At 47.1% G+C, this 24,934-nt stretch overlaps 2 protein-coding genes across 4 annotated transcripts in view; one reads left to right on the forward strand and one right to left on the reverse strand.

Annotated features, from left to right (window-relative positions):
• UNC5A (unc-5 netrin receptor A) overlaps window positions 1-4,564 on the forward strand; it is an 87,569-nt gene extending 83,005 nt beyond the window's left edge. For all 3 annotated transcript variants that reach the window (XM_082213551.1, XM_082213553.1, XM_082213552.1), the window contains 3 exons: window positions 17-181; window positions 1,534-1,712; window positions 3,445-4,564. In XM_082213551.1, the coding sequence (XP_082069677.1) occupies window positions 17-181; window positions 1,534-1,712; window positions 3,445-3,610 (510 nt within the window). In that variant the 3' untranslated portion in view covers window positions 3,611-4,564. The remainder of the gene's footprint in view (window positions 1-16; window positions 182-1,533; window positions 1,713-3,444) is intronic.
• A 226-nt stretch (window positions 4,565-4,790) lies between these two features.
• HK3 (hexokinase 3) lies at window positions 4,791-24,865 on the reverse strand. The gene is made up of 17 exons (XM_082213550.1): window positions 23,905-24,865; window positions 21,857-22,005; window positions 19,814-19,933; window positions 17,606-17,704; window positions 17,401-17,500; window positions 16,808-16,991; window positions 16,152-16,307; window positions 14,974-15,207; window positions 13,908-14,212; window positions 13,233-13,381; window positions 12,933-13,052; window positions 12,193-12,288; window positions 7,432-7,531; window positions 6,846-7,029; window positions 6,604-6,759; window positions 5,591-5,821; window positions 4,791-5,142 (listed from the first exon to the last, which is right to left on the reverse strand). The coding sequence occupies exons 1-17, from the start codon at window positions 24,533-24,535 to the stop codon at window positions 5,019-5,021; spliced, it is 3,138 nt and encodes a 1,045-aa protein (XP_082069676.1). The 5' UTR covers window positions 24,536-24,865; the 3' UTR covers window positions 4,791-5,018.
• Between the last annotated feature and the right edge of the window lie 69 nt (window positions 24,866-24,934).

The following is a 24,934-nucleotide window of genomic DNA, read 5'->3' on the forward strand; positions in this document are numbered from 1 at the left end:
CTCTCTCTCTCTCCAGGAGATTCCCTTCTATCACCTTTGGAGTGGTCTGCAGCCTTACCTGCACTGTACCTTCACGTTGGAGCGACTTAGCACCAGCACTTGCCAGTTGGCTTGCAAAATCTGGATCTGGCAGGTGGAGGGTGATGGGCAGAGCTTCAATATTGACTTCAACATTGCCAAGGTGAGGGCAAGGACATGGCCATGGGAGGGTTGGCCAAATGACTTCTGCGGTACCCTTCTGGGTGGGAACCTATCTAGCTTTTGAACGGGTTTTTAATACTTTATGCGCACTTGCAGTTATTGTGTCGAGGACCGTTTCATAGAATTCCCATGGAACAGAGTTAAAAGTGGAAATGTAAGGCAGGGCGGCGTCAATAGGTCTTTCCATCCTAACATGAGGATAGAAAACTATCGCAGGCTGGAATTGTGTGCATGTTCAGAAAAAGCATAGAATGGGCCAGTTCGGACATGGCTTTGTAACAAACCATAGTTTGTGAAGCCAGGTGGAGTGTTGGCTCTGCATGTCCCCATCCCACTCGCCCTTCCTTCCCTTGCACACAAGCTTTGGTGCAGGGGTTTTAGAACTAGGGCTGCCCATTCCATTTGAAATTGGGGTTTACAATTGTCCTTTTTATTCTTATTGCACCCTGTCCTGGGACTTTTTGTGAAGGGCAAGTAACAGGTATTCATAATAAATAAATATAAAAGTGGGGACTTCTAGTACAGTGTCAGTTTACTAACTAGAATATTAACCAGGGTCAGAGCTTGCTTTAATTATCCTGGTTAACAAACCAACACTGGTCCACCTCCCCATTTGAGATGTTGTTAGGGAACTCTTAAGTTCCAAGATCTGTGCAGCAACACCAGCGTGCAATGGGAGGAGGAGAGTGGAAAGGAAGAAGGATGTGGGCCCATTGCTCTGCCATGGCTTATGAGACTACATGTGAAGCAGCCCAGTGTTATGTGAGGTGTGAAATTTAACATCTTAATAACCTTCTTTCAAAAAATCAGGTTTTTTAGTTACTTTAGGGCTGTGAAAGTGTGGCCAGTGATTAGTGGCATCTCAGAAGCCAGAGACGTGGCTAACTAGCAATTATGCTCAATTTCCATAATCTGTAGAAGTCACAGGATCCCATTTTTTCTCAGTGCAAAATACATCCGGCCCTGCGCATCACTGCTCTTTACGTCAACAAAAGCCTCCTTTCCCCTGCAGCACTGAGCCTACCCTTTAACTTTTCGTTCCCCTTCACTCCTCCTTTCCCAGTCAAGCAGGAGATATTCTTTGTGATCTTTAGGTATCCTCCTTCGCTAAACCTGTCAAGTAGACAGAATTACCCTTCTGGGGAATATCTGGGAGAAAATCATATTGTGTCAGGGAGACCTCTCCACCTTACTTAAAGCAGCATCAAACTGAGAGAGAATATAAAGCAGAAACAGCCTTGTCTTCACGGACACTCTCTCCTCCATTGCCTCCTCTCACCATGAAGACTTTGTTCGCCTTATAGGTCCTAATAACTGCTCTCCTTTTCCCAGGATGCACGGTTCTCAGACTGGCTGCCCCCAGACAATGAGGCTGGCTCCCCTGCCCTCGTGGGCCCCAGTGCCTTCAAGATCCCCTTCCTCATCCGCCAGAAGATCATAAGCAGCCTGGATGCACCAGGGGCCCGTGGGGCTGACTGGAGAGCATTAGCCCAGAAACTGCACCTTGACAGGTAAATCTCTATACCAGGAGAAACAAGCTGCAGCTGGTGCAGATCCTACCAGGTGGATGAATCTTGCTTTAGCAGGAACAGGTGGCTAAGGTGGGAGGAGGGGTTTCTGTATGGAGGGCCAGCAGGAACAGATGCAGTCACATTGTTTTTTCCTGTGACATAGTGGGGGCAAGGAAGGAGAGGAAACAGGGGGCTCATCTGGACTTCTTTTTGTGCTGCATTTATAGGAATGTGTCCCTGTGAAAACCCGCTCTTTACTGCTGAATTGGAGCAAACAGCAATCTGCAGAACTCCCAAATTGCCATTTGTTCCAATTCAGCAGTAAAGAGTGGGGTTTTTGCTGAGGCAAAACAAAAACGCTCAGAGTTTTAAAGAGCAGGCCTGTGCCTAGAAAGGATGGGGCAAAAGGGGTGTGTGAATACCGTATTTTTCGCTCTATAGGACGCACTTTTTCCCCTTCAAAAATGAAGAGGAAATGTGTGTGCGTCCTATGGAGCGAAGAAGCCATAGCCCCGTAACCCTCTCCCGGCTGGAGAGGTGGCGCGCGGCTATGGCAGGAGCCTCTTTAGCCACACACCACTTCTCCAGCCGGGAGAGGGTCGCGGGGGGCTTCTTTAGCTAAACAAGCCCCCCGCGACCCTCTCCCAGCTGGAAAGGTGATGCGCGACTATGGCAGGAGCCTCTTTAGCCGCGCGTCACCTCTCCAGCCGGGAGAGCGCGCGCGCGGCTAAAGCAACCCCCCACAACCCTCTCCCAGCCGGAGAGGTGACACGCGACTACGGCAGGAGCCTCTATAGCTGCGTGTCACCTCTCCAGCCGGGAGAGAGCGCACGCGGCTAAACAAGCACCCCGGGACCCTCTCCCGGCTGGAGAGGTGACGCGCGACTATGGCAGGGGCCTCTATAGCTGCGTGTCACCTCTCCAGCCTGGAGAGCGCGCGGGGGGCTATGGCAGGAGCCTCTCCGCTGCGCGCCACCTCTCCAGCTGGGAGAGCGAGCGCGGGGCTAAAGAGGCTCCTGCCGTAGTCGTGCATCACCTCTCCAGCTGGGAGAGGGTCGCGGGGGGCTGCTTTAGCCGCGCGCGCGCTCTCCCAGCTGGAGAGGTGACGCGCTACTATAGCAGAAGTCTCTTTAGCCGCGCACCACCTCTCCGGCAGGGAGAGCACGCGCGCGGCTAAAGCAGCCCCCCGCGACCCTCTCCCAGCTGGAGAGGTGACGCGCGACTACGGCAGGAGCCTCTATAGTTGCGTGTCACCTCTCCAGCCTGGAGAGCGCGCGGGGGGCTATGGCAGGAGCCTCTCCGCTGCGCCTTTCCGCTGCTCCCTGACCTGCTCTTTGGGGCTGGTGGTGGGCTTCCCCCTGCCAGCCCCAAAGAGCAGGTCGAAAGGAACCTGAAGCCTGGAGAGCGAGAGGGGTCGGTGGGCACCGACCCCTTTCGCTCTCCAGGCTTCCAAGGTAGCCGCCTGAAGGCGACTGAACGCACCTTAAACGGCACCTTGTTTTAGAGGGGGAAAACAAGAGGGGGAAAATTCTCCCCCTCTCTGCGCAGCGCCTCCTGCCGCTTTGCTGAAGGGGTGCTGGGCAGAGAGGGGGAGAATTTTTTTTCCTTGTTTCCCCCCCTCTAAAACAAGGTGCGTCCTATTGTCCGGTGCGTCCTATAGAGCGAAAAATACGGTAAGTGTCCCCTTGGGGCTCTTTCTCCTGGGTAATAATGGCCTCTCCTCTTTCCACAGCCATCTAAGCTTCTTTGCTTCAAAACCCAGCCCAACGGCCATGATGTTGAACTTATGGGAAGCCCGTCACTTCCCCAACGGGAACCTCAACCAGCTGGCGGCTGCTGTGGCGGAGGTGGGCAAGCAGGACAGCTCCCTCTTCATGGTGTCGGAGGCTGAGTGCTAAGGCACTTGGTAGAGGCAGCACAGGCCTTTGCTGGGGGATGGCAGAGGGCATCTCCGCTTGAAGGAGGCAGTGTTCCCACACTTGTCCTGCTTTGATTACGCCTGCGTGCTCCGTCGGAGGCATCCTAGCCTCACGCCCTCTGTTCCTTGTGCCAAATACAACTAGAAGGCAAGCACACCGGGCTCAGTCTCTAGTAGCCATGGGGTGGTGGGGGAAACTACTGAATGCCTGCCCTGCCACTGCCATGGAAGCTCTGGGACTGGCCGAGGGAGGCTTGCCCCATATACTGCAGTAGGCTGGCAATGGATTCTGATGTACTTCTGTTGGGCTTAGTCATATACCCAGGGCCCTCTTCTTCCCCAGCATGGGAAGAAAGGGGAAGGGAGATGGCTGGCTTGGTGCTTGTGGGGAGTGACCAGGACAAAAAGGTAAGCTTGGTCCTGGAGCCGAGAAGCCTGTGCCTCTCCCACTGCAGCCCCCGGAGCGTCCCATGCTGCGATGAAGCAGAGCCGGGAGGGGGGATCCGACAGGTTGTTTCCAGAGCCATCTCTGTATATTTTTGCTCCAGCCCAAGAGATACTCGTGACTTGGTCATAGTGGGCCGCCCAGGGGTTGGTGGTTTGCTGACACTGGGGACCCCGAGGGGACAAGGAGAGGAGATGGTCAAGGGCAGCCCAGGGAGGTGGACCATGCTGTGCTGGATGACAGGATCTGTGCCTCCTTAGTCCTTGCCCAGTGTATATGCAAAGGGAATTGTGCGTGTGCGTGGCAGTCCAATCCGTGCAGTGAACGTGTGCTGGGCCAGGCGGGCCCATGCCGTATTGTGTAAAGATCGTTTTTTATTCTGTATTCAAGTGCATTCAAGTATTTACACTTGGCCTTATGTACATATAAGCATCCCGCACAGGGTTTTAGCGGGCATGAATGTAAATAAATTATATATATATATTGCTACATGGGACTTCTTGTGTCTGTACTCAACACTAGGCCAATGGAAGCATTGCCAGATCTGGAAAAAAGCAGAGAGAGTCTAAAGTCTCAGCAGAGCTTCCTTGACAGCTTAGTAGGTGTAGAAATGTCCAGGGTTATTAAGAAGGCACCTCCATTTTAGCACTCTCGGTCTGTGTTATCTTTGGGCTTGGCTTGTTGGGAAAAAATATATATAACTTGGAAACCCAAGTGGCAGCAGGAATTTGTTTTATTGTTTTCCTCGCTTGAACATGAATCAGAGATGGTAAAGAGAGTTATAAAGATGGAACACCGCTGCTGACACAACTTGCCTTTCCTGCAGTTTGGCCACAGAGGAGGGTGGAACACTTTGTTGTGGGTCAAGGTCTGAACATTGTAGAGAATGGCTTGGTGTCCTGGTTACTGGGACATTTTTATTCAAGTCAAGTGGATGGTTTGGTTATTTATGGGCCACAGCAGCAATCAGTGCAGCACCCTTCCCTGAACCATCCTCTGACAGCAAGAACTTGACGTTGCAGTTTGGAGCTATCAGAGCCGTCGTCTTATGAAGCTTTGTTGCAAAGCTGAGAACAGAAAGGGAGCATGTCCATGAGCAAGAGAAAGCAATGTTCACACCCTCCCCTGGTTACATGGTTCTTGGACATACGTTATTGCAGCTTTCCCCTCTTTCCCTAACCCAAAACAGGGGCAGCATTCAACTTTTCTAGGCAGGGGCTGCAGAACCCCCTACTCCAAAGAAAACCAGGTACTACCCATACAGCCATACCGCAGCTTAGGAAGAACCACCCTTTACCATGCACTGTGTCTCCCAATAAGTACTAAGGTCCTCCAGCCTAGCATGGATCAGTAATGGCCGAGTTTCTCCCCATGCATCAAAACACAATTGTTGTCATCTCTGCCCAACCTAGTCTTGCCATCCAATGGGCAACTGAAATTTCCATTCCCCTATTTGCACTCTGTTGGGTTGAGGCCTTGCTTGCCCCGCATTTTAATGAAGCAAAACTGACTCACTAAGGATGCATCTTGTAGAGTGTCCCATCCACACCAACTGTTATATCCAGCTTTGACGCATGACGGTTCTCTCGAATCTTCTCCACAACTGCAGATATTCCCACTGCGCACATCTTAGCGGCACGTGACGACACGGCACGGCACACATCCTTTACCACCAAGGCATCCTCCGTAGATACACTCAACCCATATTCTTCCAGAATGTTACACACGTAATGGTGACCAGGAGTGCTGCTTACAGAACATTATAATCAGCGGTGGAACTGCTTGAGGCACCTATTATATTCAACAAGAGCTGTTGCCCTCTTAGAAGCTAAGCATTTCTAGTCTCTCAGTATTTGCAGGTGGGATTCAATCACAAACTGGCAGATTCAGGCTGCACAATTTAACTTGATTTGGCGTTCAATCCCAAATCAGTTTTGTTTTTGCAATATGGAAAGTGGGAGATTGTCTGGTGCAATGTTGTATAACTTCCCCACGAATAAAAACGGATCTAACCTCCCCACAAACTTTGTGCAAACAAATCATGGATGCTGTATAAACAGGTGGTCTGGAAGCAACCACATTCATCCTGAAAGAACCCATTGTTCCCCAAAGTGTTCATGCGGCAGATCATGAAGGTTTTCACATTCCAAAAAGGGGGGGAGGAGGGGAATCCAGGCAATGCCAAATTACTGAGAATTCTGCATCAGCAAGACTAAAGCTTGGTGCTCAGAATGTATTATTGAAATAAATACAATATCTAAAAATTGGCTTGCTTTCCATAAAATCATTTAAGTATGCATGCTTGCAATATAATCTGGGACAAGGGGTACTTGCTTGTCAGAAGGTGATCCAAGACTAGGTAAGGTGAAGTTAAGAATGAGGGGTGGACAGATAACCAAGTAGGACTTAGAAACACCTTGAACAATCGAGTCGTTTACAGGTAAAGACCAAAAGTAGCCTCAGGAATTTTATGTCTGCACCAAACCTAAATTCTACATGAAATGAGAATGTTACGGATACACACTTACTCCTCAACATTTGTTAGGAATTTGGTGGGGAAGATGTTTTTGGTCTTGAGTACTTCTGATGGGCGACCCCTGAAGATGATCTTGCGCGTTGTTAGCTCCAGCAGAATATAGCGCACAATCTCGCCCAAGTACATGCCACTGATGAGCTTTTCATACCTTTAGGGGAGATGGAAATGAGCGTCACACAAGGAGACTCTGGAGGAAGCCATTACCCCAGATCACTCCCAGGTATCCAGACTCACCTTTGCTGGCCAGCATTGATGGATTCTGCATCCACTTTCTCATCAAACTGTGTTATGTAGTGCTCGAGGCAGCCATTGTCTCCAAAGGCCCCCCATTCCATGTTGATACACATTCTGCCCTCGTCCCCCTCCACAGTGCCCACATTCCTCATCTCCTCCATGTAGCAGGCATTGGTACCCGTACCTGAGAGAAAGGGATGGAAATGAATCACTGATGAAAATGGACTGTCATATTTCTCCCTGCTCTGAGCAAGGAAAGTATTGGGATCAAGCCTGGAGGAAGAATCATCAGCCCACTTGGCGGTCCATTCCAAATGTCAAAATTACAGAGAAAGGTTTACCTGTCAGGGAGCAACCCAGATTCTGGTTATAGATCCCCCAAAGAAGGTAATAGTTTCAAGAAGAAGAGTGGAGGAGGGCATCTGCCATTGGAAATATATTCCCTTGGAAATGTATAATCCCCTTGCCCCTAAAAGACTGATCCCGCTCACCTATTCCCAACCACCCTAGGGATTTTATCAAAGGGCAGAGCAGTATACATTTCTAGAAAATAATAATTAAAATAATGCTGCTGCAACCATCTTACCGACGATGAGGCCAATCTCACAGTTGGGGTCCACATAGGCACATGCCATCATGGTTCCTACAGTGTCATTCACTATGGCAACCACATCTATATCAATGTCCTGGGAAGAGAAAGGGAGGGAGAGACAGAGAGCAGCAAGATGTGTTACCAGGCAACACGATTCCCTATCACCACAGTAACCAGCAGAGACCCACAGGCCCTGACGCTTGGGAAATAGGCCCCCTCTCCCTGCCCCCCCCTTCTGAAGGCCCCTGGGGGCATCAACCTGAAGGGAGCTCTCAAGCTCTGTCACTGCCATCGGGCTGGCTTACCAAATGGTTGCTGTTACGCCTTCCACTTTCTCAGTGGGCTACGTAGCAAGTGACCCATCATCACAGAGTAGACCTAGGGGTGGGGGTGGGGACTGAGAATATGGAGCACCATAATGCCTTGAACACGCAACACAAACTTCTCGGGCCTGCTTGACATACAAGTTGGTTCGCCTCAGAGTCGTGAGGGGCTTCTTACGCCATATCCAAACTGAGGGAACTCTGCCAGACACATACCCCATTTCCCAGGTCTGACAAGGAACAGAGGCGAGGCCCTTTTCTACCTGATGCACGCTCTCGCTCGCTCACCTGGGAAAGCTGTTGTTAGACTAGAGGTACGCATCACACGTATGCAAGGGAAATAGACATGCGATGGCTGCTTTTCCTTGGGACTGGAGAAAGCAAATGTCTGGAGGCATGCTTGACCATTTGCCTGCAGCTTCTCTGCTTCAAATTGTTGCCTGCAAAGTCATTCCTTCCCAGGGCTCCACATAAGGCAAACCCAGTTTTTGTGAGGGAGGCATTTGGAGCAGAGAATTAAGAGGCAAGAATGTGATTAAGCAACCATTCCTCCTCTCCAAAATCACACCCCTTTGAAGCTGGATTTCCCTAAGAAAAACAGGTGCCAGGCTGCCTTGCATGGATATGCATGATTAGTACCTACAGTATATGTATAGTATATGCATGTTTGGCACCTAGAGTTAAGGTGAATAAAAAAAAGAGGTTCTATCATTATACGCTTCAAAATTCTACAGGTTAATAAAAATGGTATCTGTTTGACTAATAACTTCAAAGCTGGCTTACATGATTTGCCTGATGAGGTATACAAAAGTGCCAACTTCCATATCAATCTGATAAAAATTGCCAGCATACAGCAAGTTTAAAGGGTTGGAAACTGACACTTTGGACCCCCTTCCCTCAGTTAAGAAAGCATATAATATATTTCTTCCTAATTTTCACAAAAACTACTGAGAGTGGTTATTCTTTTCCAGTATTTAATACCACAATGACCCTATAAAGTAGGTCATGGGGGGGGTGGATTAGCAATGCATCCCAGTGAGATGCATGCCTTGTGTTTAACCAGTCAAACCACTAGAAGAGACTGCACCCCATAACCACACATATACCCTGCGCTGAAAACCTTTGCCCCCACCCCATGCTGCAAGCTGACAAATGCCCAAATGGGCCACACCCAAGGCCCCTTCTACACATTCTGCCCTATGCTTGCCACACACTCCACCAAACACAAAACCCAAGAAGCACCTCACCCCCTGCACTGAACCCCCCCTCAACCCCCCCTCCCAGTTACATCCACACCACCTCACACTGAAACCCACCTGTGGCGTTTGCCGCCTAGGATGTGTCAAGGAAAGGGTTAAAATGGGTGTGAGGTGATTGGCCAGTGAGAATGCGAGGGGGGAGTAAAAGATAGAGGGGGAGGTTTTGAAAAGTCAGTTGAGGTCTGGGGGTTGACAGTTGAGGTTTGGGAGTTGGGAGTTGAGGTTTGTCAGTGGGGAGTTGAGGCTTGGGTGTGGGAGAAGGAAGAGGGTGGAATACGCAGTGGGTTGGTTGAGTTGTATTGTGAGAGAGTGAGAGGAATTGTTAGGGAGTTAGATAGATAGTTGGGAATAATTCAGTTTGAAGTTGTAGGAACTAAAATAAACTTGATTATTTGTTTATGTTAACAACTGTCTGGACTCCGTGTGTCCCCGTGAGAAGCGGGGTGGTGGCAGCAAAGAAAGCAACCGCAGTGGTGGCACAGGGTCAATAGACAGTGAAACATCCGGGGGCCCTGTGTGATTGCCACACCACCCTATACCAAACCCACTCCCACACACCCTGCCCCACAGTGAACCCGCCCAGGAGGATTACGAAGAAGACAGCAGTGGTTCTCTTCCATTATTTAACCTCACAGTGACCCAGGGAGGTAGATGATGTGTCGAGATAGCAACAGTGGCCGTGTATTTAACAAGGCTCCTGTCCAAAATGGAGATGTGGGGTGGTGGTTGGACTATTGGACTGGGTGAAAACAAAGAATGCAGGGCTATATCATCACAGCCGCTATCTCTGGGACAGAAAGGGTATACTTGTCTATATGCAGGTGGAAGTGGTCAGAGTGCTGGCAGAGGGGAAATGAATGCATTGAGAGTTAATTAAGCTGGAACTGATTAGAGGGTGTCCCTTGTTTTGTGACTGGACAGGTCCGGCTCTGGCAGCCATTTTGTGCTGTTGTCTATGAGCTTTTCAGATGTCCACATGGGTCCAGAACGGCTAGTTTTTGTCAAAGTCTAGGGGCCAGGAGACAGATGTTAGAAAGCTGGGGATGTTTTTGTGAGTGTGAATTAGCCAGTAAATGTCATTGTGATTAGGTCACAGGTTATTTTCCCGTGGCCTCATCCCTTCAGATCAGTGGAACAGAACTAGAGCTGGCGTTTTTAGGAGTGACAGTACTACTGGCAGTTCAAGGTAGCAAGGACCACCCCCCGTTGTGCAATGGCATACAACTTAAGGCCCAAGCTATCTGAAAGACTATATTCCCTCATATGAACATGCCCAGGTTATGAGAGCTTTGGGGGAGGCCCTTTTCTTGGTCCCACCACCCTCACAGGCATGCGTGGTGGGGATGCAGGAGAAGGCCTTCTTGGTGGCTGCTCCCAGACTTTGGAGCTCCCTCACTAGAGAAGTTAGACTAGCTCTCTCCTTGCTGTCCTATTAGGAAGTGAAGATCCTATTCCAACAGGCTTTAAGAAACTGACTGCTTTTAATTAACTGGGGTTTTGTTTTTGTTTTTTTAATGATGGGAGGCAGTTATTTTCTATGTTTTAAGCTGTTCTTATTTTATCGGTAAGCCGCCTTGAGTTCCTGATAGTAGATTTAATAAACCAAGAGGAAGAGGGATCAAGGGGGCACATGATCAAGCATATTGCTGCACACATCTTATTCATATTATAAGTTGCATTAAACAAAAGACAGCATTGGACACTTGAGTTGGAAGGACTGCAACTGCTGAACCAAAGTCTCTCTGAAGTAGTTTTGAAAATAATCTACCTGTTTCATAGATTTTTAAAGAGGCAACACTAAAAGCTGCATTTTGGCAGCGTGGAGGAGGTGAATGCACTGATTCTGAGTAGGAATGAATTGTTTTCATTCATTTCATGTTATTTCAGTGAATTTGTAGGGCAGTGCCTCTTTCACACAGAAAAATAAAATAGCCTCCAACAGGGACTTATATAGAACATCATTAGACAATTGAGCTTACAAATCTTAGCCCACACATCTTTTCTATTACAAGCTGGTGTTGGGAGGGTGCAATCTGAAGCAAAGTGGTGTGTTGGAAGACGGTGCTTAACCCTTTCCAGGCACTGGTCCAGGCATAAAAGCTCTGTGTCTGAGCATTGTTGTTGTCTGCCCTGGAGATTTCCCAACGAAAACCCGCTCTATAGCACTCAAACAGAGCAAATGTCAGTTTGGGTTTCCTGTAGATTGCTATGTGCTCTTACTGAACTCTAAAAGATGGGTTTTCATGGGGAAGGCACTGGAGCAAAAAAAAAGAGAGGGGGGATGCTTGAACACAGAGCATTAAAGTGTGGGCCATGCCTGGAAAGAGCAGAGGAACGGTAAGTGTGGATATGCCCTTATTGTAGCGACAATTTTCTTGTAAATTGCTTAGAGATTTTACTACTTTGAACTGGTGTATAATTTTTGATAAATGATTTTAAAATAGAATTTAAAAAACCCTCCTCCCCATCAGGATTTGGGCTTGAAAGACCAAGGAGAAGTGTGGGTACTTAGGGGTGAGTTGTACACAAGTGCAACTTGTGTCCTTGAACAACAACTTTGCTGATTATGGGGCACATCTGTTAAAGCATTAGCCTCAAGCTTCCAGTTTTCTGGCTTTGTGGAGCTTGAGCCAACGTGAGATAGTCTTAACTCTGATTTTAAACCAGCAGGTTTTGTGATAATTTAAAAGCCTTTCATTTTGATAAATCAGATTAAGTCTGAATAAAGGTAAAGGTAAAGGTGCCCCTGCCCGTACGGGCCAGTTGTGTCCGACTCTGGGGTGGCGCGCCCATCTCGCTTAAGAGGCCGGGGGCCAGCGCTGTCTGAAGACACTTCCGGGTCACGTGGCTAGCGTGACGAAGCTGCTCTGGTGAGCCAGCACCAGCGCAGCACACGGAAACGCCATTTACCTTCCCGCTATAAAGCGGTACCTATTTATCTACTTGCACTTAGGGGTGCTTTCGAACTGCTAGGTGGGCAGGAACTGGGACCGAACAACAGGAGCTCACCCCGCCACGGGGTTTCGAACCGCCGACCATGCGATCGGCAAGCCCTAGGCACTGAGGTTTTACCCACAGCGCCACCCGCGTCCCATACAAGTCTGAATAGTCCAGCCCAAACTATAATCCCTGGCAAATCTATCCAGAGCTCGTGCCCCATATCCCACACATACCGTTTGACGCTTTACAGCCTCTCTTAGCAACTGCACGACATCTTCTCCCACACAGCCTGTGGCACTGAACCCCTTGGTCCATCTCAGCAAGACGCCCTGTGAAACAGAGAAACAAGGAATTGTGATAAACATGTAGGTGCAACTGGACTGCTTTCTCTGAGCTGCTTGCCCTTCACATGTTCATGGATGATTCTACTGTAGCTAAGCTGCAACAGAGAGATGGCAGGAGGAGACATGCAGATAATGCAGGGACCTGCCTCTGCAAAAGTTCTGCAGGTCCTCTAGTTTCTGAGTTTTCTTTAGGCATTGCTCACCCAAGCTCAAGTTTATCCTTGCAACAATATGGGCTAGAAACTTGCCAGTGCCAAATTGTGCAGCTTTTCTGCACTTCCACAGAATTGTAGCATACACACTAGGACAGAGACTGGATCTATTAGAGAGAGATGCCTAACTAGTGGGGGTTCAACAGGGTTTTTCCGCAATGGACAGCTGAATTTCACAATTTAGAAATCCTACAAGCTGAGCTTTCATTTCAAGTTATTTGTAAATGGTTTGAAAGCTATGTTGTTCTCATAGCGTTTGGAAATTTTTCTCTTTCTATCTTGGGGAACACAAGGTAGTTCAACTCCATTTCTCTCCCTTCCCATCTCCACTGGCTAACCCAGGTAAGGGAGGCAGCAAAGTCCTAATTCCCAGCATCACCACACGAGCAGCAGATCACTTCCATAGGTGCTTCATACCTTGTCCAGGTTCGTCTGATTGCAGGGAAATGAAAAAGTGAAGCCCAGTGGTAGTGTTCGTCCCACAATGCTATGCTTGCTATGGAAATCATTAATGCATTGAACTATGTGATCAAAGAGCTGCAGGAAAATGGGAGAAAGCATAAGGCCTTATGAGGTAAAGACAACTTTGGAGAGGAAACGCCATCACTTACAGTATTGCCCATCCCCACAGTTGCCAGTGTCACAGATTTAAGACCCAGCCAGTCTGTAATAGAGGCCAGTTCAACCCAGCCATATCTTCCCCTTTCTTGCACCTACCTCTATTGCATTACTCTGGGCCACTTTGGGTGGAATTGTGTAAGACTCAGAGACCATGTGTACACCACCCTCTTCTTTGCTTTTCACCTGCACCATAAGCACTCGGAAATTGGTTCCGCCCAGATCCAATGCAAGGAACTCCCCTCTCTCTACAAAATGTATAAGGGACAAGAGCTTGAGTGACATAGACTCTCAACTACAACCCAACACAGTCACTGCAAGGGTCTCCTTCTTTGGCTTCTTTGCCTGAGGCCAACATCATTCCCACCAGTGCTGGCAACTTAAACTATAAAGCCTTGGGAAAGCATCTCACCAGCCCTCTAGAATATTGGTTGTCAACTGAGGGGTCGAGACCCACTGGCACCATACCAATATTTGCTAATAAAAGAAAATGCAGATTTGTGCTATAGGCGGGTGCAGGATCTGAAAAGGTTGGAGACTCCTGTTGTTACTAGCAGTGGTTATGCTGCACCCTTCTCAGTGAGATGAACGTAAGTAACAATAACAACAGCCCCATATCAATTAAAAGATTTGGGGGGCCCCCAAACTCGGAAGGTTTTCTCTGGACCAAACACAACTTCCCTGAGACTTTTTTTAAAAGCCCCCTTGAGCTCTTCAGAGCTCTTCCCTCCCAAGATAAAGGCCATTCCCAAGAGGTTGTTCTCTGGCTCTCACCGCTGCCGTCAGGCAAATGGCGGACGTAAGTGGGCAACATGCGGACGGTGGCTGTACTGTGTGTCTCCTTTGACAGACCCTTCTCCATTTCCTGTCTCATCATGGTCCGCAGTGTGTCCATGTCGGACATAGAAAGTCGGAAAGGCGCCAGGACCTGGGCTACTCCTTCCTGTTGGTGTTTGAGCCTCAATGTCGCAGCTGCTACCCTGGCAGCCCCAAAAACACCGCCATGTTCTGATGTGGCAAAGGTGACAGTGCAATCAGGAGCCAGTGATTTCAATGTTTCTTGCAATATCTGACCATACCTGGAGGGAGAGGAAATGTCAGAGACCTTGAAGCAGGGTGACTGGAAGTAACCTTTCTGGCCTTTCTGCACCTGTCCCCTAGCTTACTATGCTTTTGCTCCAAAAGGAATGTGAAAATTTGCTGGATGAATGAGTCTTTGGGTCTGTTTACATTATCCACATTTTCTAAAATGGCTGAACTCCCTGAAGTTAACAGCCTCCTAACTTTGGACATGTAACAGACCCCCTAGCCTGGGAAACCCCAGTAACCATTTTGAGAGATTCAGATGGATGGATGGATCCATTTATCTGAGTAGTATAGATGGGTTACTGTCCTGGAAGGAGCTGTTATGGGAAGAGAGGGGATAAAGTATGCTGCCTACTGAGTTTCTGGAACAATGAATAGCTAAGCTGACTTAATGGTTCTCTGAAGGAAAATATTTGTATATCTGGAAGAAGACACTGGAAGAAATGCTTTCTTGGCCAGTGATTTCAGTCCAGGAGAAAGCTTGTTCCAATAACCTGCTCATGAAAGGAAGCCAGGGAAAATATGATGGTTAGTCCAGTGGTCCATAGGAAAGTGGGATTGGTGGGTTTCTTGGTTTTGATTTAGATGAGGGGCAGCCAATATGATGCTCTACAGATGTAGCTGGGCTACAGTTCCCATCATCCTTGATCATCGACCATGCTGATGGCCATTATAGTCCAACCATATCTGGAGGTTATCGCACTGGCTACTCACGACACGAACAAATATTTATATGCCTGGTACAACTCCTTACTGTGGTCGGCTCTTGTACATGTCCCCGTCCACAGCCACAGTGATTTTCAGGTGTGGCAGCCCTTGACTGATCCGGATATGAGTAAGAACGCCAGCCAGTCCAGCAGCACAGATCTTGGCAGAACGGACATAGACCGCTTGGCATATTTGCTGCACGTTGAAACAGTCTTGGTTGCTTGCCACCATTCCCAGGCGGACAAGGAAGTTCTTGGTATTGGCCAGGCCAACTTTTTCACTGCAGTTAAAGCATACATGAGTTAAAGCAGGGTGGCAGCAGCAAGAGGCATGAGGGAGACTCTGGTTAACTGTTAATTGATCTCAGCAAAGAATAATATTGATTCCAAATTGAAATCACTGAACTCTCCATCTATAATGAACTAGCACGTGTGTGTGTGTGTGTGTGTGTGTGTGTGTGTTTAGTTTTGTTTCTACCCATGCTGACTTTTTAGAGACGGACACAAGAACTGTAACAAGATAAATATTTCAGAAAGTGGACGTTGTTAACATCTCGTTGATATTTAAGGTTTTGTTTTTAACGTCTGTTACTTGATTATGCTTTGTTTTGTTTTCTTCTTTTATCTGCACTGCTGTACAAGCCCTTCTTACAGCCAGAAAGCATTATAAAAATTGTTTACAAATAAAATAATACCACAAGGGCCATAGCTCAGTAGTATAGCCCTTGTTTTGTATGCAGAAGGGGGCAGGCAGCATGGGAATGCATCTGTTGCTGCTGAATAACGCAGAGTATTAAATGATTGTACTGGGGGAACAAACAGTGACATGTCACATTTACCAGTTCTGATTCTTAGCCTTGTGACACCTTTGCTATTCCCTCTTCCTACCTGATGAGAGATATACTTAATGAATGGCCCACTATAGACACTTTTCTTTAAAACCTTCTTTTAAGACATCTTACTTGAACAAATATCTCTGGCAGTGTATCTCTGGGTCATCCTACGGTATATTTAAATGTGCAAGTTGATTCAATCATTCATTCATTCATTCACCTGCTTCAGTGTTGTTTTTTATGGGCTACAGATGTAATTATTTATGTGGGTCCATTCCTCTTGGCTGTTTTTCTAGGGCTAGGCTAACAAGGCATGCCAAGACTCACTCTGCTGCTGCTGAGGATATCAGGTTGACCAGGTCTCCCAAGATGCGTTTGAGGAACTCACTTACTCTATGATGTCCACAACATCTTGGAGCTCCATTTTTCCCTTGGTAAGCAGGGTGGGAGTTAGGACACCGCTGAAGATATCACCTTTCTCAGCCAAAGTAGCCAAAGTAACACGGATAGTATCACACAGATATATGCTACTGACCAACTTCTCAAACCTGCCAGTGAGAAGAAAGAAAAAAATCAGTGCAGAAAGAGAAGGAATTGAAGTGAAAGGGTGGTTGGCAGATAACTGGTCAAGTCACCCTGTCTATAGGAGAAGTCTTGGCCATTTCTTACAACATTTGCTGCTAAGACAGACAATATCATAGGTTGCTTGTTTGTAGACCACCTGTTCTATAAGGTATTCATGCTGACTGCCCAAAATTCACATAAGGTTACACAATGTCATCATTCATTCAGGACTTACAGTGGTGCCCCGCAAGACAAATGCCTCGCAAGACGGAAAACTCGCTAGACGAAAGAGTTTTCCGTTTTGGAGGTGCTTCGCAAAATGAATCTCCTATGGGCTTGCTTCACAAGACGAAAGTGTCTTGTGAGTTCCTGATGTTTTTGGACACGGAGCACGACTAACCTTAATTATTCCAGTGAATCCCGGGCACCAGTAACCAATGACTCATTTTTTAAACAGATTGTTACTTCCTTTACTGTGACTCACTTGTTTTTGCCTCGGTCCATGGACTGCTTATCCATTTGCAGGTCAAACTCTGTCGTTATATCATTCAACTCGCCCAGATTCCCAAAAGAGCTCCATTCGGTGTTGATACACATGCATCCAGCACCATGCTCCAAGCCTGCTATAAGTTGCAACTCCTCCACATAACCGCAGTTAGTGCCAGCATCTACCATATGCAGGAAGGCAGGACACAGGGAGAGAAGCTCAAAACAGGAGAAACAGCATTTTAATAAAGCCTCCAGCCGCACAGCAATGAGAAAGTGCAACTGTCCTGCAACTGTCCATCTATATGCCAGTATCCTAACTCTCACAATAGTTAGGGCCTGCCATTTTGATGAAATGCAACATCTTCCTAGAATGTGTGCTTAGAATCCAGCTCCCTAATTCTTAATCACCAGGGAATTGGTTTCTAGCCCTGTGATGTGGCTACATACTATGCTGAGATTCTTCCAATCTAGGAAGAATAGCCAGTTTCTTGGCACCCCTGCCCCCCACATCTACTATAAGGCATACGCAAGCCTTCCAGCTCAACAGCTTGCTAGCAAGTCGCCAGCCCCATGCAAGGTTTTGCTTACCTATCACCAGCCCAACCTCACATGGCTGTTTCTCAGAATGGCAGCTCAACAAGGTTCCCACAGAGTCGTTTATTACAGCAATGACCTCAATCTGGTAGTTCTGGAGAGAAAAAGATTAAAGCGACTCTCTCGTTTTCTCACCAGAAGCACACACCCCCCCCCCCATGCATGCTTCAGTCACAGCTGACGCAGCCGCTGTCCTCACCTTGCAAGTCTGGTTAAGAGCTGTTTGGAGCAGTTGTGCCACATCATGCCCCTCCACACCTGGCCACCGGCAATCCTTGCTCCATCTGATCAGCTTACACTAAGGGGAAACCAAGCAGGAAGGCCACTGAGAAACTTCAACAAACCACTGAGAAACCCAGCCCTGCTTCCTACAAACAAAGTATTCAAGCAAGAGGACCAACAGGGTTATTCATGAAAACATGTCCTGTGATCTTTGAAAAGTAGAAGAATCCAAATCTGAGAATGACTTTGACAATTCATTTACTCTATATATTCATTCAGTAACAAGCTCTATATTGGTTTAATCAGCTGCCACCAGTTTTGTATTTGGATAATGGGTTTGTGTATTTTCTAAAGAGCTGTGTTATGTTTTATTCTTTTTATGTGGGCTGCCTTGGGAGGATTTTCCCTCCGAGGCAGCGTGCAAGTTCTGAAATAAATGAATAAAACAAATAGCGCAAAATCAGTATGCTGATGACACCCAGCTCTATCTCTCTGTTCCATTTGAATTTGGAGAGGCAGGACAGGTGCTGGGCCAGTTTGGAGTTGGCAGCGAACTGGATGTGGGCCAATAAATTGAAAATGAATCCAGACAAGACCAAGGTGCTGTTTCTTCCAGGTTATTGAGATCTGGATGTGGGAACACAGCCTGTTCTGGATGGGGATGCACTCTCCCTAAAGGAGCTGGTACCTTGCCTGGAGGTGCTCCTGGACTCAGCACCACCAAAGGAGGACCAGGTGGCTTCAGTGGCAAGAAGCACCTATTTTCAGCTCTGGCTTGTTTGCCAGCTAGTCCTTCCTAGACAAGGAAAATGTGTGTTCCGGTAATTTCCACCCACCCAGGTGGACTACTGCGATGTACTGTGCATGTGGCTTCCCCTGAAGGTGGCCCAGAAGCTGAAACTGCTGGAGAATGTGGCGGCCTTGCTACTGACAGGTATCACTGGCCAGATGCACATTTTATCTGTTTTGAAAGATCTGCAGTGATAGCCAGTGTGCTTCCAGGCTCAATTCAATGTGCTTCTGTTAACACAGAAAACCCTAAATTACTTGGGGCCCAGATATCTGATGGAGTGCTTCTTCCAATGTCAATCTGCATGAGCATTAATATTTGCAGGGGAGACTCTAGTCATGCTGCTGTTATGGAATGTGGTTTGAGAATAAGTGGTGAGCAGAAGGACCTTTTCAGTGGCAGCTCCTAGGCTTTAAGAATGTGCACCCTTCACCCAGATACTGTACAACAGCAGTGAGGAACTCAATCTGGCCCATGAGTCAGTTTTCCCCAAACCCAGTGCCGGAATGAAGTATAAATTAAATAAGCTATAGCTTAAAGGTAAAGGTACCCCTGCCCGAACGGGCCAGTCTTGACAGACTCTGGGGTTTGTGCGCCCATCTCACTCTAGAGGCCGGGGGCCAGCGCTGTCCGGAGACACTTCCGGGTCACGTGGCCAGCGTGACAAAGCTGCATCTGGCGAGCCAGCGCAGCACACGGAACGCCGTTTACCTTCCCGCTGGTAAGCGGTACCTATTTATCTACTTGCACCCGGAGGTGCTTTCAAACTGCTAGGTTGGCAGGCGCTGGGACCGAGCAGCGGGAGCGCACCCCGCCGCGGGGATTCGAACCGCCGACCTTATGATCGGCAAGCCCTAGGCGCTGAGGCTTTAACCCACAGCGCCACCCGCGTCCCGCTATAGCTTAGGGCCCCCCCCAAAAAAAAATAAAGGGGGAAAAAAGATACACATTTCCAAAATATGAGATAAAAAGCAAATAAAATAAAAGCTACATACAGCAACAGTATTTTGGCTCCTATCATGTAAGTAATGGACCCCGCCTGCTAGCCTGCTCCCTAAAATATCACATATAAAGGGCCCCATTACCTTCAGTAGCTTAGGGCCACATCAAACCTAAATCCGGCCCTGCCCAAACCACGCCCAGATGCTGCACCCTTGACATCATGTTCTGTCAGGTGTGGGGCACATAAAGACATGACTGCAAAGGGGAAATGGGGAGTCTTAAAGGGCACTCCTGACCATTCCTTGGCAAACAAAGCTTGTTCTCAATGCCAGCCAGCCGAGTGAAGTGGGTCAGGAAAGTGGGTACGAGGTCATAGCTTTAAAGTTCCCTTTGGATTTCCTTCCTATCTCCAGTCTCCCGTACTGCCTGCTGCTGGGCCAACAAAGTAGTCACCTGGTTCAGCGCAATATGTTCACAAGAAAAGGGAAAACAGAAGCACAGCGGCAAATTTTTGGTGTTGAGGCTAAGTCCGTCCAAAAACGTGGCCACACATTTTGCAAAGAATTCAAAAAGCTGGAAAAGAAAGCACGGTATTATGAGTACATTCCACTCGCCTCAGGGCACGATGCCAACAAATGACGACAGCAAATATTTGCTAGCAGTGTATGCTACAACAGCAGCAAGAATACTTATTGCAAAGTACTGGAAGACACAAGATCTACCCACTCTGGAAGAATGGCAGATGAAGGTGATGGAGTATATGGAATTGGCGGAAATGACTGGCAGAATCCGAGACCAGGGAGAAGAGTCGGTGGAAGAAGATTGGAAGAAATTTAAAGACTATTTACAGAAATACTGTAAAATTAATGAATGTTAGAATGATGTCGGAATGAAGTTAAGTGGTTTTAGCAGCAATGTTACAAAGGAGTATGTAAAAATGGATTGTTAACAGGTGAGAATCTAAAGGTATAATATATTAAGATAAAGGATTAAGATAAAAACAAAGAGGGAAAGGATTTGCTGAATTAACTAACTGAACTGGAATACAAAAAAGGGAGGTGTGAGGAGGTCAGGGAAACAAGTAAATGAAAGACAAGACATGGAAAGATTGATTTGTTTTTAACTGTTTTTACTTTTCTGTATTTTGTATTTTCTTTTTTCTTTTTTTCTTTTCTTTTTCTTTTTGTAATCTTTTCTGAAACTTTAATAAATATTATTTTTTAAAAAAAAATATTTGCTAGCAGTGTAGAACCTAAAATTTCACCAGTAGTGTGATCTCACAAAATCACCCAGTAGGGTTTTCTATCAACCTCTTACCACTGTATTATTATTATTATTATTATTATTATTATTATATTATTATTATTATTTAAAAAACAAATGTACCGGTACACAAGATAGAAACAAATATTTTTAGAAGGGAATGGCTCTGACGATGCTTAAGCAGTATAACTGAAACCAGCATCAAGACAGGTTTTGCTAGATACACCCAGAATCTCAGTATAAGGCAGGTTCCGATGTACGTGGCAAAATCTGTCTTTTTCCTATGGGGACAAATATCTGTTTTGGGTAGGGAATTTAATTCAGAAAAAAATTATTTGCGGGGAGAAGGGTTAATCTGCCCATTACCCAGTATCACAGTCATAATATGATGGGGGGGCAGTTTGTAGCTACTTTCCGCATTTAAATGCAGGAGATACTGTTAACTGCCAAGGTTAGGGAAATTGTAGGGGAAATTAATAAGGTAAAGGATGTAGAGCAGGAAGAATAAGAAAGAGCAGGAGGAAAAATAGAGGAGAGGAATCAGAATACATGTTAGCCTCTCACTGTATTCAGTGGGGCTGATTCCTGTGTGTGTGTAAGATGGCAGCTGAAGGGCCCCAGGATGAGTAAGTCAATTTCAAGGAGCCAAACAGCTGATAGGCTACAGGGAGGAAAGGGGCTCTCAGGGCATTGGGCAGAGAAGAGTGCCAGAAGAGTAAAATGATCAAGGAGGGACAGGGTGAGATGAAAGAGCAGTTAAGTGGGAGTATGAGAAAGAAAACATCTGAAAATCAATACAATAATTTTAAATTCAAGAAAACGAAGAAGCTTGTGAAGAGAGCAGAAGGTGCATTCATGATTATTTGTGCTCATGATGGTAACTGGTTGGATATACTGCTTCATTTCCAATCAGCGCATGTCCCATAGCTTTCCGTTGTCATCCTGTAATTCGTCATATCACAAATGTTTCAGTTTTGGTTTGTCTTGCTTTTGTTATGTTATAGCTCAAGAAAGTGCCCTCCCAGGTGGCAATAATGCAGTAACAGTGCAGAAGCACTGCAGAGCAACTAGCAAAGGGGTATGGTGTGCAGACTGTCCAGTTTCAATCCAGCACTAATGCATTGCTATTCCATCAAAGACATACTGCAGAAGACATCAGCAACCCAACCCAACCCATAATAACAAGCAAAATGAATTAAGTAAGCTGAAGAACTCAAGATGGAGGAATGATACCTGCTCCCCACTGCCGTTGACAATATTCTCAGTAATGGGAAAGTCCTTTTTCTTCATCACCGCAGGCTCATCCTTGCGATCTGATAGTTGCAAGAGCATGATCTTCACTTGATCCTTCTTCATTTCTAAACCCAAAAAATCCCCCATCTCTGAAAAATAGATGTGAACATTAGGATATATAGTGATCAAGACTGCCCATGTCTCATTCATATGGCTGCCATATAAATTCTTTTTAAATTGCTATGGGGGGGGGAGCTGGAACTGAGGTGGGGGGTGTCTGTCACCAGGACTGTTTGTTTGTTTGTTTGTTTAGCCCAGCTTTGCTGCTAATCAATGGACAATCTTAAATTAGAATGTGAATTATTATATAGTCAATAAACACTGATAGATTATTTTCCACGAGGGAGAGGAAGCAACTGCCCAGGGTTTCAGTGGCACACATTAACAAATACAAAATGCAGTAGGCCAATCATCACTTGGGTTCATGATCATCATATGTGACTAGGTGCTGAATGGTGATAGTAATTCAGAGTCACCAGGCTCCATTCATAGGTTTAGAAACTAAAACCAGCTCAGTTGGTTAGAGTGCGGTGTTACTGGTGCTAATAACACCAAGGTTGCAGGTTCGATCCCTGTATGGGACAGCTGCACATTCCTGCATTGCAGGGGGCTGGACTAGATGAATCTCAGGGTCCCTTCCAACTCTGCAGTTCTATGATACTATAATTCTGTTGAATTATGATTCTATAATTCTTGGCTAGTTTGTGGAAGTGATTTCAACCTAGCTGTTTCTGCTGTTGATGCAAAGGCAGGAGCTGTCACTGCATAACACATTATTATTACGATTATTATTACTATTTATATCTCACCTTTCCTCCCAAAGAGCTGGTAGTAGCGCTGTTCTTTAGAGGGTATCTATGTGTTTTTAAGGATTCTACTGAGCTTCTACTACAACACAGTTCTGCCCCTGAACAAGAAGGGTCATAGCTTAGTGGAAAAGCACCTGTGTTGCATGCAGGGGGGTCTCAGGTTCAATTCCCGGTATTTGGAGGTAGGGTTGGGAGAGTAGGTTCCTTGTCTGAAGCCCTGGACAGCTGCTGCCAGAAAATGTAGACAATACTGAGCTAGATGGACCAATGGGTCTGACTCAGTGGTCCAAGAAATGTACAAAGGTGGCAGGTGCTGTTTGGCAATCTGTGCTCAACAAGACCGCAGTTGTATGTGTTAGCCTGCCAAGCCTCACAACCCTAAAGCAGAGCCCAAGCCCTTCATTCTCACTCAGATGACTGCCTGCTGTATCATTCTGCAGGCCACCTCTCAGCCAACACCAGCATTGTTACCACCAAGATACACAGGCAAACTGTGGACATATGCGGATTACCAGATTCTGGGTCATTCTTGCACATGCTAGACAAACCAGGAAATCGCTCCTTCGCAAGGCTCTGTGCATGATATAATAGCATTTCATCTTTCTCTTTGTCCCCCCCCCTCCCAAAAATGTGCATCCCTGTGTACTCTCAGAGAGTCACAAGCCAGTACTTGGAAGTTTTGAAGCCAAATGTGGCAATCGGGAAGCCAGAGTGTTGTGGAAAATAATGTGGAGCAGGAACAAAAGTGTGGAAAGGAATTGTATTCAAAGTACAGCTACATGGGCTGCTTAAAAAATTGGCAGCCCAGTGCAAGCTGTAAAGGAGTCTGGAGTCAGCCATTGGTTTTCAACTGGTGGGTCAACTCAGGACCCACTCAGAACCCCTAATCCAAGGTGGACCACAACAGCAGCACTATCACCAGTGGGTGATATATTGGGCGGAAATTAAGAAATGGGCTCCTCAAATGCATGCTTGGGTTAAAAGTAAGTCCTAGGTCTGAAACTGTTGAAGACTATGGGTCTAGACTAGGTCTCCAGCTGTTTTTGGACTCCAACTCCCATCATCCCTAGCTAGCTGGATGGTGGGAATTGTATTCCTAAAACAACTGGAGACCCGAGTTTGGGAAACACTGGTCTAGACAACAGTTCAGGCAAACTGCCAAAAAGAAAGCACACTTACCAGTGCCATCAGTCAAGGTACAAACGTAAGAAGGCAGCATGGGTAAAGGGAGGCCATCTTTAACCTTCTCCTTGAGGCCATTCTGTATGGCTGAATACAAAGAATCCCTCACATGTTCAAGCTGCTCCTTGGGTAGATGAAAGGCCTGTACATGTTTCTGGATCTGGTCAGAAACAGGAGCGTTTTTAGAGGGAGCACGGTGGGGAAGCAGTTTGTGATCTTCCCTGACCTCAGTACTGGACGTGCCCACAAACGAACTTCTCTTTAACCTGGGAACAAAATTCATCTCCCTGGAGCTTTGTGGTGAAGGTGAAGCTGTAGGTGTAGATGCACGTGACTGTGAAAAGCTGACAGCTAAAAAAGAGGACTCGCTGGCATCAGAGTCCCGCTGCTTGGGAAGAGAGGGAAAGCCTGAATTACGCCTGGAGTCGAAGGAACTAGGTCCTGAATTAAGAGCAAAAAATGTGTTGGAGGCTGAGGTGGATTCCAGCGAGGAATTTACCACTAAGGAAAACCTATGACGGTCCTCAGAAGCTGGATTGGGACCTGACATGGAATTTAGCAGAAACGAAACTTTAGAACACAGATCGTCGTCACTGTCTCTCCGACTGGCTCGGCCGTGGTCTGACATGGTGTCATCGGTCACAAAAAGCCCTCGTCTGTCAAGTCAGCAAAGGGCGGAAAGCGCAAGGGGAGAGCGGGGGCGAGGCAAGCCAGCATGTGGGGCTGGGAGTTGAGTCCGGCTCAGGGTGGGGCGCAGAGTGAGGCCGAATGTGAGTGGGCCAGTTTTGAAGCAGCGCGAGCGAGGCATGAACAGACACACGGGGCAGGGTGCAGGAGGGAGAGGTGAAGTAGTAAGAAAGCAGAGTGGGAGGGAGGGAGGGTGGCAGAGGAGGAAAGGAGAGAGAGAGAAAGGAGAGGAAGGCTTGGAGCAGGAGGCAGTTGGAAGATTCCTCAAGCGAGAGAGTGGAATGGAAGCGGGGGGGGGGGGGTGGAGTGGAATGTGGGGCCACAGAGTTATAAAAAGGTC

This window comes from Podarcis vaucheri (assembly GCF_965113315.1).
Source record: "Podarcis vaucheri genome assembly, chromosome: 2".
NCBI classification, from domain to species: domain Eukaryota; kingdom Metazoa; phylum Chordata; class Lepidosauria; order Squamata; family Lacertidae; genus Podarcis; species Podarcis vaucheri.